We start from the raw sequence: 17,954 nt of genomic DNA, 5'->3' as shown, positions 1-17,954 counted from the left end.
TTTTGTTTTGTTTGTTTCTTCCCCCTTTTATTATTTTTGTTTCTTTCTCTGCATCCATGCTTTGACCTTTGCCTACTGTGATGGTTAAGGAAAAGTATGAGCTGTCAGTGTGGATGAGTGAGAGGCAAAGTTTGTATTACTGATGAGTGCTTAAGAAGCTTGTTCTGCCTTACTCCAARAGCGTTTTGCCCTCCCCACTGTGGAATTTTGCTCTCATATTGTGGCGCTGCACATAGATGGAGGAATAATTTTGGGGCCCTAGATTAAGTGAGCCTTGTGAAGAAGAGGTTCTGGGAAGCACTGAAAAGTTCATGTTCATCACCTGAAGGTGACCAACTGATAATAATGGAGACCAGCTTTTTTTATGGTGCTTTTCTGTATTTTCCAGATCTATATTTATAAGCTTCTACCTATATAGTAGGTTTCACTGAAAAAAGGGTTAAGATCTTGCATAATAGCAAAACAAGGTCACTGTGGCAGTAACAAAGCTKCGAAAAAGCATTGCACTGAGTAAAAGTTGCTTGTCATAAGTGTGTGTACAGTGACCCTTGTACTCCTGGTGTTAGATTGCTTGAAAATGGTTTGTTAGTAGAGAAAACTCCCTTTGGATGTTTTATTTAACAACAGCTTTTTAATAAGTGGTTGATTAAATTTAAGCCCAAATAAAGGGATGTCCTATTATCTACAGATTAGTTCTTGTTTTGCTTTTATTTAGTTTATGACACTGTAGTTAGACTGCATTAGTCTAGACTGCATTGTTTTTCAGCATTGATTTTTTGGATACTGGTGAACAGATCAGAGTTGGGAATTTATTTAGATGTCTGTATCACCAATTTTTGTTAAAGTGATACCTATTTTCTCATAGRCAAACATCGAAAAACTGTTTCTTTTGACTTTGAGCAGATCCCTTGGAATTACTGCTCTTGCCTGCATTGGGTATTGTTTTGCAACCTGAATGTTTTTTTTAAGATTAGTTTTGATTCTCAAGCATTCAATCCTTGCTTAGCCAGCTGAGAAGGCCAGCACACAYAGCATGGTCTGGGGTTTGTGCACTTTTCAGTTGTATGGCTTTTTAAAACAAAACRAAGTTTTCTTGAAATTGGGTTACAGGAGGCAAGACATATATGCACTTCACGTGTCATACTCTCCATTGCAGAGGCTTAAGGARCTCTTAAGGAAATTTTCAACTTTTTACTATGAGACTATTGTGCTTCAAAACAGTCTAAAACGTTCTTACTTTTTAAACCATGGGGTTTTTTTGAGAACTGGCTTTGAATGTTCTAGTGAGGGGTAAAGAGATACTGCTTGCACTCTGAGAAATGTTTTACTGACAGATCATCATTTGATCATTCAATTATCCTTTTCTTTCAAAATGAATAAAAAAAGATCAGCACCTTTGATCCCAATAACTTTTGCTGGTACAGTGGATAATATATCTGTAAATCATTTATTGTGTGTCTGGTGTCTAACACAAGTAGAATCCAAGCCAGAGTGAAGGTCCAAGACCCTTGCTTTTGTATGTGAAGCAGAAATGGCAGTCTTCTCTTAGAATAGGCAAACTACATATCTGTTTGGTTAACTGGGGTATTAGGCATTTGTACCCAACTGATTTTGTCTATACATCTTCAGTCACAGTTAAATTATGTTCACTTTCTTTTTCAAATCTTAACTTTAACTAGAGAAGTATCTTATTCACTTAGGGTGTAATTAATTAACTTGAAACATCCCCTCCTTCTTCAGTGTTACCCCAGGACATTAAACGTTCTTCCTTTCAAATGTATTTTTCTATCACAAGCACAAACTTAGCAGCATATAGCTTTCCCAGATGCTTCTGTTGAATCCAATAAAAAAGAGTAAGCATGGTTTGTTTGAGTTTTTGTTTACTATTTATCTGTTTGTTTACTTTTATATGTTTTTCTTGTGGAAGACTTTGAACTCCTGGGGGAAGTAATGTTTTACTTTGAAACTGCAGGGTGTTTGTGTTGAATTATGTTGCATTTTTCTTGATGCAATCAATTTTTGTGCAGCTTTTGTTTGAATTGTGATCCAGGAAACAAATTTACTCTTATTTTTAACCCTTCTTTTTTCAAACTAGGTTTGGGAAGAGCATATGCTCTGGCTTTTGCTGAAAGAGGAGCTTCAGTAGTTGGTAAGTTTTATCTTAACTAACTTGATCTAGACCATAACCTTTGCCTTTTCACAKAGCTTGCATTTGGCAGTCCATGCCCTTTTTGTCAGTAACCTTTGTTATTTAATGGTTTTCTGTCTTATCTTTCACTGTTTGAATTTTGCATCTAAGCTTTATTTTCTTATGAAACAAGTTGCCCAAGTTTGTCCAAGGGCTTACCTTTGCTGGAAAGCCAGTTCTAGTTATATAATTTCCTAGATTTGACTCTCATTTATGCATACAAGTCTTTACTACTGTCGGTGGCCAGAAAGTATGTTGTCTTGGGTAAATACTGCTCAGAAGCTTCCASTATGACCATTTGAATATGTGAACATATGTGAATGTTTTACAGTGCCTTCTCCCAAGAAAAAAGTTACTGAAATGTAACTCAGTAGCATTGTTTCTTTCTGCTACTCATGGACAGAAGACTCATGGTCTCAGTGACTGTGCTAAATACCTGTCAGTAAAGGATTTCTGGTAGTTTTGTAGTTCCTTTATGGAACTTTCTCAGGGCATATTTAGTTGTGAAAACATTGCACCACAACGCCGTCCTGAAGGTTAAGTTATATTCTTGGGTACTCACTGGCAGTCGGCATTGTCATTTTTAGATTGACTCTTAGACAAAATTTATTCACTGAAAGCATTGTCAGGCACTGGAGCAGGACAGGGAGGTGGTTGAGTGACCACCCCRGCAATATTCAAAACGTGTGTAGATGTGGCACTTAGGGACATTGGGATTTACTCCTGGACTTGGCAGTGTTAGGTTAATGGTCGGATTTGATCTCACAGGACTTTTGCCACCTAAATAATTCTGTGATTTTATGATTTTGCTGCCTGTGAATGAATTAGTGCAGGTATTGTTTGTGAGTTCAAGATGAAATGTTGAAAGAGATTATGGACAAAAACTTGCTCTCTGTTTTTCAGTAGTTTTCTAATGAAAATCCCAATCTCAGTTTACAAAATTGCATAAAATTTCTCTTCATCAATTGAAAATGAGTAAGCATGTAGACAGCTCAAAAAAAATCTAGGTTGTTTTTTCTTTTTTTCTGGTAGTTGCTACCTTTGATACTTGCTAGATTTACTGTGCATGTGAAAAATTCACACTGAGTTGTTATTTAACAAAAATTATGCCACTTAAGCCAATTAAACCCAGAAATCTTGTATTGACTCTCTATAGCGAGTGGTGGTCTGACTTTCCAGAATGATCTGAAAGAAAATGTATTATATTGCCTGACCACAGCTAATACTTCTTTATCTCTTGACCTTATTGTGTAATAACTAAACAGTAAGTTAAGAATTGACTGTAAGGGCAAATTCTTGTTTCCATTTGGAAACTTCACCACACTTCAGCTTGTCTTGCACAGTTGCTTTACCTCTACATGCTTGTATTTGTTTCTCTTGTTCTCTTAGGATTCTGACTTCAAAGAGTTGAGAACTTGTGTAAACATTTAGTCTTTTAAAACTCAAGCAGATATGAGACTCATGCCTTGTCTTTTTAAAACAAGTTCTCATTTTAAGTTAGGAAATGAAGTTATGTTGTAAGAACAGTGATCAGATACTCTGGAGGAATATTTTGAGGAGTTGGAGGTGTAACAGTGGGTCCCCACATGGCTCCACTTCTGTCCAGTTCTGCATCTCTGTTGAGTGAATTGCTGTTGGTGTGATTAGGTTGACATGGACAACCTAGCTGGAAAACTTCCTCTTCTTATCACCCAAAGGCTGCCTGCCTTTTTTGTCATGTTTTGTGTCTCTCATCAGGAAAAGTTGAAAGCAGGAGGGAGGGATGGTTTGTCATTGTCTTGCAACCTATGTTATGTCCAGACCTACTGTGTCTTCCAGTCTACCTGAGGGCTCTTCTGTGTTGCTGTTTTTATTTAGTTTAGTCATACTTTTGAAGCTTCCCTCTTGGTATGTATCTTATTTGTATTTTTGTTTGCGTAGTGAAATAGTATTCAATTGCATGATTCCTTTAAAAAACAAACTGGAACATGCAATCTAGCAGTACCCCTACATTTTTCTATATGTCTGGTTTGTGACAGCAGACTACAGCAAGAAATGAGTGGGCTTATTGTTTAAAAAACTTGTACTGTTGATGGCAGATTCACAGCACCAACTGTTTCACCCTTCAGGTTTGCTTTTGCTGCTCTGCTAATGACACACTYGTAGCCTTAGAGGAATTCTTGTGTAAGGTTCGGACTGTAACCTAGGTYTGTCACAATTGCTACAGCCTCTGGCTCTCTTCTACTGTGTTTTTGACTGAAAATTGCATGATGTAAAGCTTGGGCTTAAAATAATGTTATCTGTCTATTTTGCTCTTAGGTATTTCTTTTAATTGCTCTATCACACTCATGGAGTTATTTTATTATTTTCAAAGCCTAGAATAACTCAATTATTTCTTAAATACTCATTTTYGTTTTAACTCCGTTAGTGCTTGTGCGCAGCCTAAGGTACTGTGCTGCCTTGGAAAATTTTCTGACATATTTGATTAAGTTTTTGTCAGCAAATTGCTATTGAAGTGCAGGATAAATGTATATAAATTTGTCTGTGGTAGAGAGTTGTAAGGTGTAAGCAAGACTGAACGGTTTGTATGTATGTTTACCACAGAACCGTTCACTTTTCTTACCCAGGACAAATTAGAAATCCTAGTGTAGTTCCTCACTTGCTTTCTAATATCATGGATGTTGCAGACTGAGCAGTCCGCCTTTGTTGCCTATCCTAACACTTTACTACACTTAGAAATTTTCCTTAATGCATCACCTGTATTGTGTTAGCTGCATATTTGGGCTGTTACAGATTGATYAATTTAGCTTGGAGATTTTGTCTTCTTTCTTTTTTGCATCAATCTGTCAATATATTTATACTTTCTGCTTCAGGCTGGGCATTTTTTTGAGTTTCATTTGTTGCTGTTTGGTTGGTTGGTTGGTTGTGTTGTGGTTTTTTTTTGTTTGTTTGGTTGGTTGGTTAGTTTTTTGCTTTGTCACCTCCTCTCCTTTCTRTGCTCACTTTTACTGGACTTTGGCATTTTCAGTTACTCAAAAATTTTCTGCAGACTTTCTTGATCTGGATAATATATGGGGATTTTGTGATGTGTCCTGCAAGCTGTGTTCCTGTTTACATGGAGAGTTAAAAAAAAAAAGGCACAAAATGGTCTATATCATTTTGTGATGATACAACAGACTTGCCATTGCTGTTTATCATCAAGACCAGCAAGAATATCGTGCATATTTTGTGGATTTTACTGTGCCTGGCTCCTTGAGGTTAGAAGGCAGAAAGTTGGAATTCGCCATATCAAAAAACTGTTTTGCAAAATACCAGTGTTGCATGTAAATTCAGTCAATTCTGGCTTTCTTACAATTCCATTTTGAACCCATTTAAACAAAACTTCATACAATTTTTACAAGCTCCTTGTCTAACTACAATGTTTGTACGGGATTTTTTGGGAGTATTTTTGTTMCCCTCGTAATTCCATAATGCTTGGGATGTGCAAATACAGGACTGTRTCAGAGTGTGGTGATGGTACATTCCAGCTGCCATTAGTGACACACGCCCCAGTACAGAGAGCAGCCTGGGACAGCTCTGCGTGTCAGGTGGGCCACTTATCCCACAGGTGCAGCATCTGAAGCTCCAGAGCAGACACTTCTCAAGTTSTTCAGGTCACTGGATCTCTCTGTAGTGGTGTTGTAACTGTTTAGCTACTCTATTAAACAGGAACAAAGTCTTCTCAGTCTTGCTCATGGTTTATGCTGTAGTTAGAGCAGTTTGACAAGAGACCGGAATAAATTGCCTATGATTGGGATGTAATCTAGATCTTAATCTCTGAACTACAACACAATTAGAGAGTTAGCCTGGGCAGGGCACACAAGTTGAATACATGATGGGGGAAGAGAAGTTCTGTTTTCCATATTATTTTAAAAAGGGGGTAATGTATGTTGCACTGCTTTTAAAAAAGTATAGTTATGTGTCCTACTATTCTCTCATCATCTGTAGTTTTAATAAGATTAAGATGCATCAGGCTTTATTAATACTCCCTATAACTTCCAATGTGGTAATGAGGTAAGGACAGGTCATGAAGTCTGACTATTAACAACAAAAATTTCATTTCTTTGTCATCCACAGTAAATGATCTTGGAGGTGATTTCAAGGGATATGGCAAAAGCTCCTCAGCTGCTGACAAAGTTGTTGATGAAATCAGAGCAAAAGGAGGGAAGGCAGTGCCCAATTATGGTATGTTATTTTTGCAGGCAAGTGTAATGCTGTATCTGTAGGAGTAGTGGACATGTTAAATGAAAAGTTGACGCTGGTTAGTGAAAGAACACTGCGAGCTTGGCAATAACATATACATTAGACAGATGTAATATTATGTGGAGTGGGGAGACAGTTGCTAAAAGCAAGTGCATTAATTGGTTCTTTTATTAAGATTTGTCTATTAATGCTCTTCTCTTTTATCCAATTTTTTTACATTGATGTATTAAAGAGCTGTCCATAAGCAGTTTTTAGAGGCAAAATGGGAATGGGTGATTCTTGCTTGCCTTGCTTCCTTTTTTTCTTGCAGTGGCAAATGTTGTGCCATTTAGACTTACTGTATGGAATTTGCTTTAGGCCGCATGCAGATAATGGCTGAATTTGAATTTAGTTTTCACTGAGATTGTACACAATTTATATTTTCTAGGTCTATGGAATTAGTTGTTACTATCCTGAAAGTGCTGTGTATCTAAATATCTAAATATCTAAATAATTTTCTTTGAACATTTGTACTTTCGTCTTACAGATTCTGTGGAAGATGGTGAAAAGCTTGTGAAGACAGCCCTTGAGGCTTTTGGGAGGATAGGTACAATTGCTTAATTAATGTTGAAACTTGTTTGCAAGGGAAAGACATTACAAACAGTGCAATTAACAACATGAATGTGAAATACAGTGTGACAACAGTAGTGTTTACCAACCCTTGATACCTGTGGTCAGTGAAATTTGAATAAGGTGTTTTAATCTGAATGTTCAGCTTTTCTGGATTTTTTTGTAATTTGAGCAGAAGTTTAAAGCTTAGTATATGATTCTTGTTTTCTTGTCCTTCCGAGTTTTGGAAGTTCAATAATGGTTTACAATTTCTGTCACAAAGCAGAGAGTCTATGAAGTRTTACAACTAGCTACATAGAATTATCATAAAGTTGCTGAAAGCAACACTTCATGTTTTGGAAGTTCTTTTGCCTATATAAGTTCAAAATCCATTAACAGAAATGAAGAAAACCCTGAAGTATTTTATTTAACAATTAAAGTTTTTAATCATGTGATTGTCATTATATAAAGCCACTTGGTGGTTTTAACTCAGGGTTAAAAGTGCGCATAATCAAAGCCAACAGGAACCTAATTAAATATCTATAATTGTTATGATCCAGGTTGCTTTATCAGTTTTGTGACTCTGTGGTTCTTCTGGTTATCCTTTGGGCTACTGCAACAAAGATGGTGGCTTGAACTGCATAATTGGGGCACTCTGAAATTCAAGGCAGGCTTTGAAATGGTATAGGATGGCTGCATCCTGCAGGTACTGGTTTCCTAGGCAGCCTGCACTTCACAGCTATACCTTGCTAYCAGGCTTTGTCCTGCTGAGGTCTCTGTCAGTTTGAGACTTGCCTTGCCTGAAATATTATGTTGTAATTATTTTCGAATTATTAATCAGGACAAAGAGGTGTAGAATACATGTAATATGATGTATATGTTCAATGTTTTTGTCTGGATAGGTTTAGAAGTGGGAGGGAAAATAGATACAAGCTTGCATTTTATCAGTGCATTGAAGTAATTTTCTTTTTTAAATTTCAGATATTGTCATAAACAATGCAGGGTGAGTATACCTGAGGGTTTTTGTCTTGTTTGAGTCTGGGCTGCCCCTTTCATGTAAACAAATGTYGATCTTGTGTTTGTTTTGTTTTCCCAATGTTGCATTTTAGGATTCTAAGAGACCGTTCATTTGTTCGGATAAGTGATGAAGACTGGGGTGAGTTGATTTTCAAATGACTTCAAAATATCCTTTCTGTGTGATAGGTACATCCCTCCCATTGGAACAAGAAAAAAGAAAATGCAGGGAAGGCTTACCTTTTGCSCTGTAAGCTTAGTGATATAAGCTGCTTTTTCAGTGTGCAAACCAGGGCTGTGCTGCAATGCATGATAGGTGTATGTAGTTCCAAAGAAGAAGAGGGACTCTTCTTCCCACTCCTGGTTGCTGAAAGCAGTAAGGAAAAGAGCCATGTGAATTACACAAACTAGTTTTTGTGAGCATTCCAAGTGCCAGCACTGAGAGGCTGAATACTAAGCAGGCTTAAAAGACTCAGAATTAACTGGAGGGCAAAGCAAGCTRATGTGCCAAGGTACAGAAGAAAAAGCAAAACCTTAATTGAGATGGTAGATGGTGATTAGCAAATGGTGATAAGCCAATAGAGAAGACTTTTGCAAAGATGGTGTATCTTCTGTAGTTCTTGTCTCAGTCTTTTTAAGTGCAGGAATTTTGAATGCTTTTGCATTCTGTGCAGGAGAGTCCCATCAAAGTGTATGTGGGCAGCCCCTTCAGGATCAGTGTATGTGCAGCAATTACTGAAAAATGATCTATCAAAAGGGAAAAAAAGCCCATCATTCTTTTAGTAACAGTGTGAAGAGAGTGTATTTTTTGTCACAAAGAAGAAACATAGTGCATTTCAAGTTGGGAGACAAAATTCTGGAATTGTTAAACTGACATTAATTTGTTCTTAGATATAATTCATAGAATTCATTTGAGGGGATCGTTCCTGGTCACTCGAGCTGCTTGGAATCATATGAAAAACCAGAAATTTGGCAGGTAAAAGTGTGTCTTCTGTTTTTCATTTTTCAGTAGGATATAACAGATTGATACATGTCCAAACAATGGAGGAGGAGTTTTGCATGTCACTTTCCCAAGGGTGAAGCAAAATCAGTTCAAATGTGTTTTTAGTTCTGATCCCTTCTCTCTACCTCCCCCGACAAATATTTAAAAAGGTTTHTTTTCATGTATTAAAGTGTTTTTCTGACTATCCTGAATGGAAGTTATAAGACTATAAAGATACCAGTTCTTTTCATGAGAACTGGTTAGAAATGTTTGTTCCTTGTACATTACTGCAACTGTGAGGGACTCTTGTCCTGCTGCTTCTTATTCAAATGACTGGTACGTGCAGTTCTGCTCATAGGTCATGAGTGTTTTATTTGGTGTTGGGTTGTCGTGGGGTTTTTTTGTTTGTTAGATTTAACCCTTTGGACAAATGTACTTGTCTTAAAAGTTTTGGATGTGTTTAGTGTGTTTTAGTATGTATTTCTGTTAAGAGAAGTGCAGTGAAATCAGATTTTAAGGTTTTTCATTATTGTTTTGTAATCAAAAACCTTATCAAAGCACTGATTATATTATAAGATTATATTATAAGATTATATTATAAGATTATATTATAAGATTATATTAATCTTAACATACCCACACATTGAAAACTTGTGTGAGTTGTATCCTTATCCTGTGACATAAATAATGTTCATGCTTATCCAGGGAAGTGAACTGTGGGGATAGCGGAAGTCTTAGGTCTAGGAGTTTAGAATTAAATTACTCCTTCAAAACAAGCTAGAGCYGCATGCATTTAGGAGAATGCTTCCCTTGACTCCTTTCTGTATTTGCTCACATGAATACAGTTTATGTATAGAACTATGCCATCTACAAAGTGCCTGCTTTACATAGGATTTGTAGCTTTTATTCATCATCATCATATTGAGCCAGTATTTGCAACACATCTCTTTACTTGGATTAAAACATTAGATTCTTGGCAGTGAGGCAGATAAAAAAATTGAAATATAAGCTGATCCCAGCTATGCAGTATGCTTACAAATAGATTTGAACAGATTCTGATAAGGCTTTTTTTTAGAAGTGAAGATGTAGAACTGTTTCTTTTGAATTGAGATGACCTGCAGCACAACTTTTTCTTGCCTCAAACCAGTTGTGAACTGCAGTGGTTTTCGAGCTCTTCTATGAGCAGTTCAGTCACCTCTACAGCAATAATGGGGACAGCWAAGAGCAAGACTTTTCTGTCTTCTTCTGTCATGAGTTTAATGCATATTAGAATTCTTTGAAAGTGAATTCTTTGAGAATGTATCTTTWCATATTACGAGATATCTACCAAGTAGATAATATTAAGGGAAATAATTTTCAATGAAGTAATTCTTTTCTGAGTGCTGAAACCATTTATTAGTTGTAAGAATAACACCATCGGAAATGTGGTTAGAAATGAAATTACTTTTCTCTATACTTTTCTCTGTGACCCAATGTCACAGAATATCTTTCCTAGTTTTGCAGTGTCACTCAGAAATACARCTCAACTAGCTTTGTTAATTTTCTGTTACCTGACAATGCTTCAGGATTTGTCAGATTTTTGCTATGCATCAAACATTAAATAGTTACCTGATTGTTTGCAAAACTGTAATCTTTCCTTATTTGCATAYTTTGATTTGTGGAATATGGAGACTGTAATGGAAACTGGAAACTGCTGTGGTGTARAATCACTTGAAGAAATAATGGAAATCTATTTTTTTCCTTTCTTCTCTCCTAAGAATAATTATGACATCCTCAGCTGCTGGAATATATGGAAACTTTGGTCAGGCAAACTACAGTGCTGCAAAACTTGGTCTTTTGGGTCTTGCAAACACAATTGCAATTGAAGGCCGGAAGTATAACATCCACTGCAACACAATTGCTCCTACTGCTGGATCCAGGCTGACCCAGACTGTCATGCCACAAGGTGAATCATTTAAAGTCTACATGTGCTGGTATTTTTCAGTCAGGTGCAGCACAACAAACTTGCTTATCTTTTAGAAAATATGAGTGTTTCACAGTTCATATACTACAAATTCATTGTTCCTACTATTTTTTTGTCTCTGAACTGTCAGCTTACTTGCTTTGTCTGTTGTGAGAAGTTCTTTTTTTCTGCCACAAGATATAAGCAAATTTTCTCATTTGCAAAAGCAATTTCATATGGCAAGCCTCTTTAATTGTAATCTCTTCCAGGATCCTCCTGCAATAGTGGAAGGGCTGGTTTGTTTCATCACATGTGCAATCAAGTACATGCATAAGGTGTCTGCCCTTGTTACARTATTGTCTAATTGCAAAATACTGACTTTTTGCATAACATGTCATGTGTGTACTTAGTGGTTCCATGATCAGCAGGAGATGATAGTGAACTGAGTTGCCTAATTTTTCTTTATTGCRCAGCTACTAATCTTAGAATGTTTGAACAGGTTTTAACAGTTATTGCATTGGGAAGTCAGTGTAAGGAACACTTTAGGAGTCAGTTGTGTGTAAAGTGTAAATTTACARTAAATAGACTCACTATGTACTTTGGTAGATGACCAGAAGAAAGAAAAATAATTTGGAAAAAAAAAAAGGTCTGTAAAAGGAAATTGACATCAAAAAGTCTTCTAGAATAAGTCTATTTCATTTTTCTCCTGACCTCCTTTTCCCTGATGATAGGCAGATATCAAAGCCAAGGGAATCATCACATTTGTCAGAATGATAGACAGGCAAACTACTGGGTATTGGAGAGTAATATATTTTGTACGTTATGCACTGATTGAATGCTTGATTTTGGTTGAGTGAAGTAGCCTGGTTTAGATCTAAATAATCCAGGTGACTCCGTGACCCCAGCAGTTTCAGTGATTTATTGCAGTTGTTTACAGAAGATCAAAATATATTAAGCATGCCATGTAAAATGAAGTATAGTAGTTGGCCTSTTCTGAAGGTATTTAATCTACATGGGATAATAAAAAAACTCCTCATTGTTATCTCATTCACTCCATACCTGTCCTAATGTTCAAATAATCTTAGAAGATTTGARCACCACAACTTTAAGAACATTTGCAGATGTCTTACCAAATTACACTTGTCTTAATATTTCCTATTTGTCTTCAGATATGTGCAATCTATGCTTTTTTGCTGCCAGTTACATATGGCCCACATATTGTTGGTCTTGCTAAGAGCTCTTAAATGCAGAGGGATCTTTTGTGTAATATTGTTGGGTTTTTTTTACACTACTACTACCGATTTCTGAAATAATTTAATAGTGGATTTAAAGCATTAATGATGACAGTCTAGGGCTAATCTCGGTTTAGCTAATGGAGACTAAATTGTTTGTGGCATAAGGTTAAATATTTTGGAAAAGCCCAAGGAGTTTGTTATGCACTTAAAACATGATATGTTAAATGGAATTCAACTTCCTTCTGCTTTTATGGAATTTCTAAAAATGAATTTCTGTTTAATTTTGTTTTGCTATTAAAGAAGTACTCATAATARTAAGCTTTCCCAGCTCACCTGGGAAAAGTTGGGTATAATTGAAAATACTTGATGACCTTCAGCTGAGGAACAGCTCTTTATCTGGTGCTGTTGAAAGAATAATATTCTAAAAGCTGGAAAAGAAAATTAAGCAAAGTTATTCAGAGAGCGGATAGAATATGTGCTAAGAACTGCCTGGACAACCAGAGTCTGTTCTATGACAATGTCTCAAATTTGAGATAGTTTCCTATTATGCCATATGCCAATGAAAATCCCAAAATAGAAATGATATGTAAGTTCAGCAGGGCTGATAATTTCTATCTATATCATTTGGAAAAATCAGCATTTCCAAATGTGATAATTCTCAAACATTCAGCAGCTGCAATTATTTTCATAATGTCTCATCTATGTAGGCTGACTAGCAGACTAAAAGCAAAATTGCTCAGGTGCATCTCCATCAAGATTAAATATAGCTGGCTTGTCCTTGTTTTGGGCTGCCTGTCAGATGGTGATTTAGGAATGTTACCTGGCTTTGCAGTTTGTATGTAACAGTGTTCCCAACATTTAAACAGGCTTTTATGTCTCTGGCTGAGAAGTCATGTCTTGGGGTTTGGTGGCATATATGTATCTCATGAGTTGTTCATATATATTGAATCTTCAAATGCTTCACTTAGTTTGACCTTTCTTGTCATGACAGAATGCTGTTGATCAAATTCTCCTGGCTCTGATGTTCATCAAAGGGTGTTAGATTGAATAATTTGGTGAAACAGTAGAGTATTTGTATTCCATGATTTTCCCCTCCAATTTTCTCTAGATCTGATTGATGCTTTCAAACCAGAGTATGTTGCTCCCTTAGTAGTTTGGCTTTGCCATGAGAGTTGTGCAGAGAATGGCAGTCTGTTTGAGGTAATTTATTTATTTTTTCCTTTCTTCCCCCTTTTCCTCTCTTTTCTCCTTCCCCCAAAATCAGTTATTTATCTTGTCCAGTCTTAAACGTCTTGCTGAAACTATTAATGTGTGAACAGTATAGTCAGCATAAAGAGAAGAAAGGTTGATCCTGTTGTGCAGTATTTGATGAGCACTTTAGGCAGTAGGAGCCTCGTCAAATTCTGCAGTGTGCTCAAAATGCTAYCGATTTGATTGTTACAATTCTTTTAAAGTTGAAAAGATACTGAAATTCAAATGACATTTTTGTTTCCTAAATCATTCAAACATAGAAGGTAACTTGCAGGAAGGATTAAYTAATTGTGATATTCATTATAAATATTGTCAAAGTTCTTATTCWTATATTGGATGGAAACTATTTTATGTTGATCACATTCATCATAATGACAACAACATAAAAAGTTTAATAAAACTTTTAAAACTGTTAAATACATCCAGCCGCAGTTCAGAAATTTGTAATATATTGAGTTTGTTCTGGAGTATAGTTTTATTTCCCAGCATTACCAAACCTTTGCTTYGTGGCATGTTGTAAGCTGATATTCTTTTTTTCTTGGCAGGTGGGAGCTGGATGGATTGGAAAGTGTAAGTACTTTTTGTTGCAGGATGTTTTTTTAATTGATATCAGAACTGTGCAGATTTTCTTTACAGTTAACCTATATGTTCAATACATTTTTTTATTCAGGAGAGAAGAATAGGGGTCTGAGGAAACTGCTTATATTCAGTAAAAGTAACAAATTTAACTTCATATGGGGAAAACCGGTATCTTATGTATGTGCATTTTTATGCTTTTGAAGTAACAGTAACTGAAAATCTGCCTAAGTAACCTTAACACATGGATCCCAGACATAATTTGAAGTAGAATTTGTGGTGCTAAGTAAACATTGCTGCCTTTCTTGATAAATTTCATTTGTCATGAAGGTATTATAAAAGTAAAAGTGCTATAAAATTAGCACATGCTGGTAAACAGGCTGCTTTTTCATTGCTTTCTGTCTTAACTTACGCTTTTATTAAAATAGTATAAAAATATTTTGGCAAGGTCTTCTTAAATAACCAGTAGCTATGCTACCTATGATTACAGAGCTATCTTAAATATGAATGTAAAAGAAAATTGCAGACAGTACTGAGGACTTGAGAGAAGAAAAAATATTCAGTRTGTGAAATTCAGTGTATTTTTTCTAAACATATTGAAGCTAGTACAAACATTATTTTCATGAACAGTTAAAACTTTTCAGCCCACATGGGTATCACCAGTAGGGTGGAAGTAGGGCAATTAATTCAGAAAGTCATTCTGCTTTCTTTTATTTTTCTTTTCCTACATGATAACCAGTTTGTACATTTCTAACTAACTGCAAGTGTTGTGTGTAACTGGAATAGTGTTTCCAAGAAGTGTGGTTAAAAGATCAAAAGAAGCAGGGCAGCAGCCCAGAACATCTTGGTGCTCTCCCCAAGGAGTTGGGTTTTAATGCAGCTGAAAATCTGCACTTTGATCAAGAGAAAATACCATTTTTCATTTCACAGTGGTTATTGTTGAAGTTACTGAAATGAAACCAGGTTGTTAATGAGGTATCAGTATGGCCTTATTCATTACTTTTTGATAAATGAGGGCAAGCCCGATATGACTAGTTAGGTATTAGAATTACAACCCTGAAGTCTGTTTCCTTATGGAMCTAATTTTGCATTGATCTTACCAGTTTCTCTCAGGTTACAGTGTTGAAATGCAGTTTCAGAGATCATTTGGAGGTGCTGGCTACKGGTATTAATGTTTCATAGTTAGCAAGTGGTTTTCACTTTTTCCCTGTAGTTTTTCATTCTTTCAGAGATTCCTAAGCATTAGTAGTAGAAGTTGTGTCAGAAGAGAAAGTCTTCTCACTAGACAGAATCCTGTTCTGGAGACTAGTAGCTTCAGTGAAATTTAAAGCCGGTGCTATTTCCTTTCTAAATGCTGGTGACCCCTTTTAGTCCAGCTAGARGCTACACTGGTGAGTTACATTGGAGTACTTAAAATGTTTCCCTTACCCCATCATCTTGAACATTGTGGCCTAGATTAAAGTTACTTTAAGAAATTAAAAGCCTCTTTGTTACTTGAACTCTTTGGCTCTTGTTTCCCATTAGTGCGCTGGGAGCGATCCTTGGGTGCCATTGTCAGAGGAAAGAATCAGCCAATGACGCCTGAAGCGGTGAGAGATAAATGGGAGAAGGTGTGTGACTTTRATAATGCCAGCAAACCCAGAAGCATCCAAGGTAGGGGAGACTTTTGAGAGTTGGTGTTGTTCAGCCAGGAGAAGAGAATATTCTGRGGAAATCTTATTGCAGCCTTTCAATCCTTTACAAGGACCTAATGGAAATATGGGAAAGATGGGACAAATGTTATAGAAGGGCCTACTGTGATAGAACAAGATTGTTTTAAACTAAAAGAGGATCAGTTTAAATTAGATGTAATAGTGGAGATTTTTACAATGAGGGTGRTGAAACATTGGCATAAATTGTCCAGAGGGGTGGTGGATGCGCCATGCCTGGAAATATTCARGGTCTGGTCAAACTGGGCTCTGAGCAAACTGATTTACATGAAGATGTCCCTACTCAGAGGAGTTGAAGGGGGGTTGGATTAGCTGACCTCTGAAGATCCCTTCCAACCCATAGTTTCCTATGTTTTGGTTCTGTGTATGTGGATAGCTTGAATAAGCAAAGCTTAGAAGTGCTTTTTTCGAACATTTGCTGCAACTTCAAAATCTTCAAAACCACTATTTTTGGGGGGTTTTTTTGTAAATGTGCTACATTAATCATTGTTTCAGTATGGCCAGAACTTTCTAAAGAAACTTTCATGTTCTTACCTTTAGAATTAAGACACAATTTAYCTTTCTTAAGAGTTTCTAGGGAAGTGACTTCACTGTCATTTTAAACATTACAGTCAGACTAATGACTGTTTTATTTGATTGTACCTACATACAGGCAGCTTAGCATAATAAAGAGATATTTTCTTTTCAGTCCTGGGATCTTGGTTTTTGGTAAATATTTCTCTACCAAAAAGCTGTGGTTAAGTTTTGGGATATATCACAGCAAAGACGTTCTTACTGTGCCTTGTGTTCTTGGGTCACATCACCCTTCTGTCTGGTGACCAAAATTATYTTCTCTTTCAATGCTTTGTTTACTTTGCCTGTTGCTTGTGTGCATTGAAGAGTGTAGGGCAGGAGAGAAAAAAGCAACCTCACCTTCAATGTTGGTTGAATTTCAAATATACTTAAATGCACAGTAGATGTTTGAGCTGTTGTTCAGAAATCCATTAGGACATTTTGTTAAAAAACTTAAGGATATTCTTTTATATGCCTATACCAAAACTGTAATAGGAGACACTTTGTCCTTTCCCTCACGTCTTGGCACATTGGGAATGTAACTATCCAGAACCTAGTAGTTCTAGATCACCTTATTGATCTGTGGCTTGCAGATAACCCTGTGTTCCAAACATATGCGAGTTTATACATGTTRTCTGTTCTGCTGTGGAATGATATTTATAACAACATAATTCCAGCTTTATCGCTTCTGATCTGTTCTACAACCTGTCACATGTACTGTTATTTTTATGGGTTGCTAGCAGAAAAGTGTTATAGATGGGGATTTCTTTTCAAAGTTGCTTCAACATTATATATGGTGTTTCATGTCTGCCAGCTGATGCTATGAGAAGAAAAAAACTGAAGATTCTGAACTTCTGAAGTAAATGTGCTTACAATACAACATGGCATGTTTCCACTAGTTGGGAAATCATAAATATTATATTGGTGTGAATCTTCTATGYCTTAGCTTCTGTTTTGTTATGAACTTAGCCAAGATACAGCTCTTTCCTTGCAGTACCATCAAGCCACAGATACTAAATTAATACTCATGCATTAAGTGTATTTATGAGAATCCACATTAGGGTTGAGGAAAATTCTCAAGGTAGCTGAGTAGAATTTTTAGTTACTTTAGAAGTTTTTTCTACTGTCAAAACTAGAAAACCCACTTTATTGCTWGAAGTATCTGACTGAAATAAAGGAAACTAATTAGAGTACTTGCATTAAAAATTAAAAGGTACAGTACTTAATATCTGCAAGTTAAAACTACTCCTGCAGATTTTGTTAATTTGGATGATTTGATGTTTTGAAGAGCATTTGTGTACTAAACTTTATGTCTAGTAAAAAAGACCCCAAAACCCAAAAAAGTAATTAAAGTATTTGCTTTCAATGTATCAAAATACCCTATAGTCCAATGTGCTAATTTTGGTATTAGTGATAAGAGGGGCTTCACTTAGTAACTTTGTATTCTGTACATAAGYGGAAACACCAAATTAAGTGTGATGCAGAAGCTTCTGAATGTGCTGTGCAGGGTTCAGTAGGTCACATGCACTACATGTTGGTGTGTTTTTGCCTTGCCTYCATAGTGTACTGCTTGCTCTTGTGTCATTGTCCAATTCTTTCTGTTGTGAAAAGGGAATCAGACTGTGTTGTGATAGAGGCAGAGRRCAGCTATTCCTGTCTTGCAGACTGTGTACTGTACACAGCATTCTGTAGCGTC

At 36.3% G+C, this 17,954-nt stretch overlaps 1 protein-coding gene across 1 annotated transcript in view; it reads left to right on the top strand.

The window, feature by feature from the left end:
• Window positions 1–17,954, top strand: part of HSD17B4 (hydroxysteroid 17-beta dehydrogenase 4) — a 62,849-nt gene that overhangs the window by 1,036 nt on the left and 43,859 nt on the right. Inside the window, exons 2-11 of the mRNA XM_057372153.1 lie at window positions 2,096–2,149; window positions 6,284–6,391; window positions 6,936–6,995; window positions 7,979–8,000; window positions 8,107–8,153; window positions 8,903–8,987; window positions 10,751–10,938; window positions 13,279–13,370; window positions 13,967–13,991; window positions 15,522–15,650. Coding sequence (XP_057228136.1) covers window positions 2,096–2,149; window positions 6,284–6,391; window positions 6,936–6,995; window positions 7,979–8,000; window positions 8,107–8,153; window positions 8,903–8,987; window positions 10,751–10,938; window positions 13,279–13,370; window positions 13,967–13,991; window positions 15,522–15,650 — 810 coding nt within the window. The remainder of the gene's footprint in view (window positions 1–2,095; window positions 2,150–6,283; window positions 6,392–6,935; window positions 6,996–7,978; window positions 8,001–8,106; window positions 8,154–8,902; window positions 8,988–10,750; window positions 10,939–13,278; window positions 13,371–13,966; window positions 13,992–15,521; window positions 15,651–17,954) is intronic.

This window comes from Malurus melanocephalus, unplaced genomic scaffold (assembly GCF_030028575.1).
Source record: "Malurus melanocephalus ecotype Western Australia unplaced genomic scaffold, MMel_1.1 scaffold_7, whole genome shotgun sequence".
Lineage (NCBI taxonomy): Eukaryota > Metazoa > Chordata > Aves > Passeriformes > Maluridae > Malurus > Malurus melanocephalus.
The sequence above is the reverse complement of the archived record's forward strand: the minus strand, read 5'-3'. Positions and strand labels throughout refer to the sequence as shown.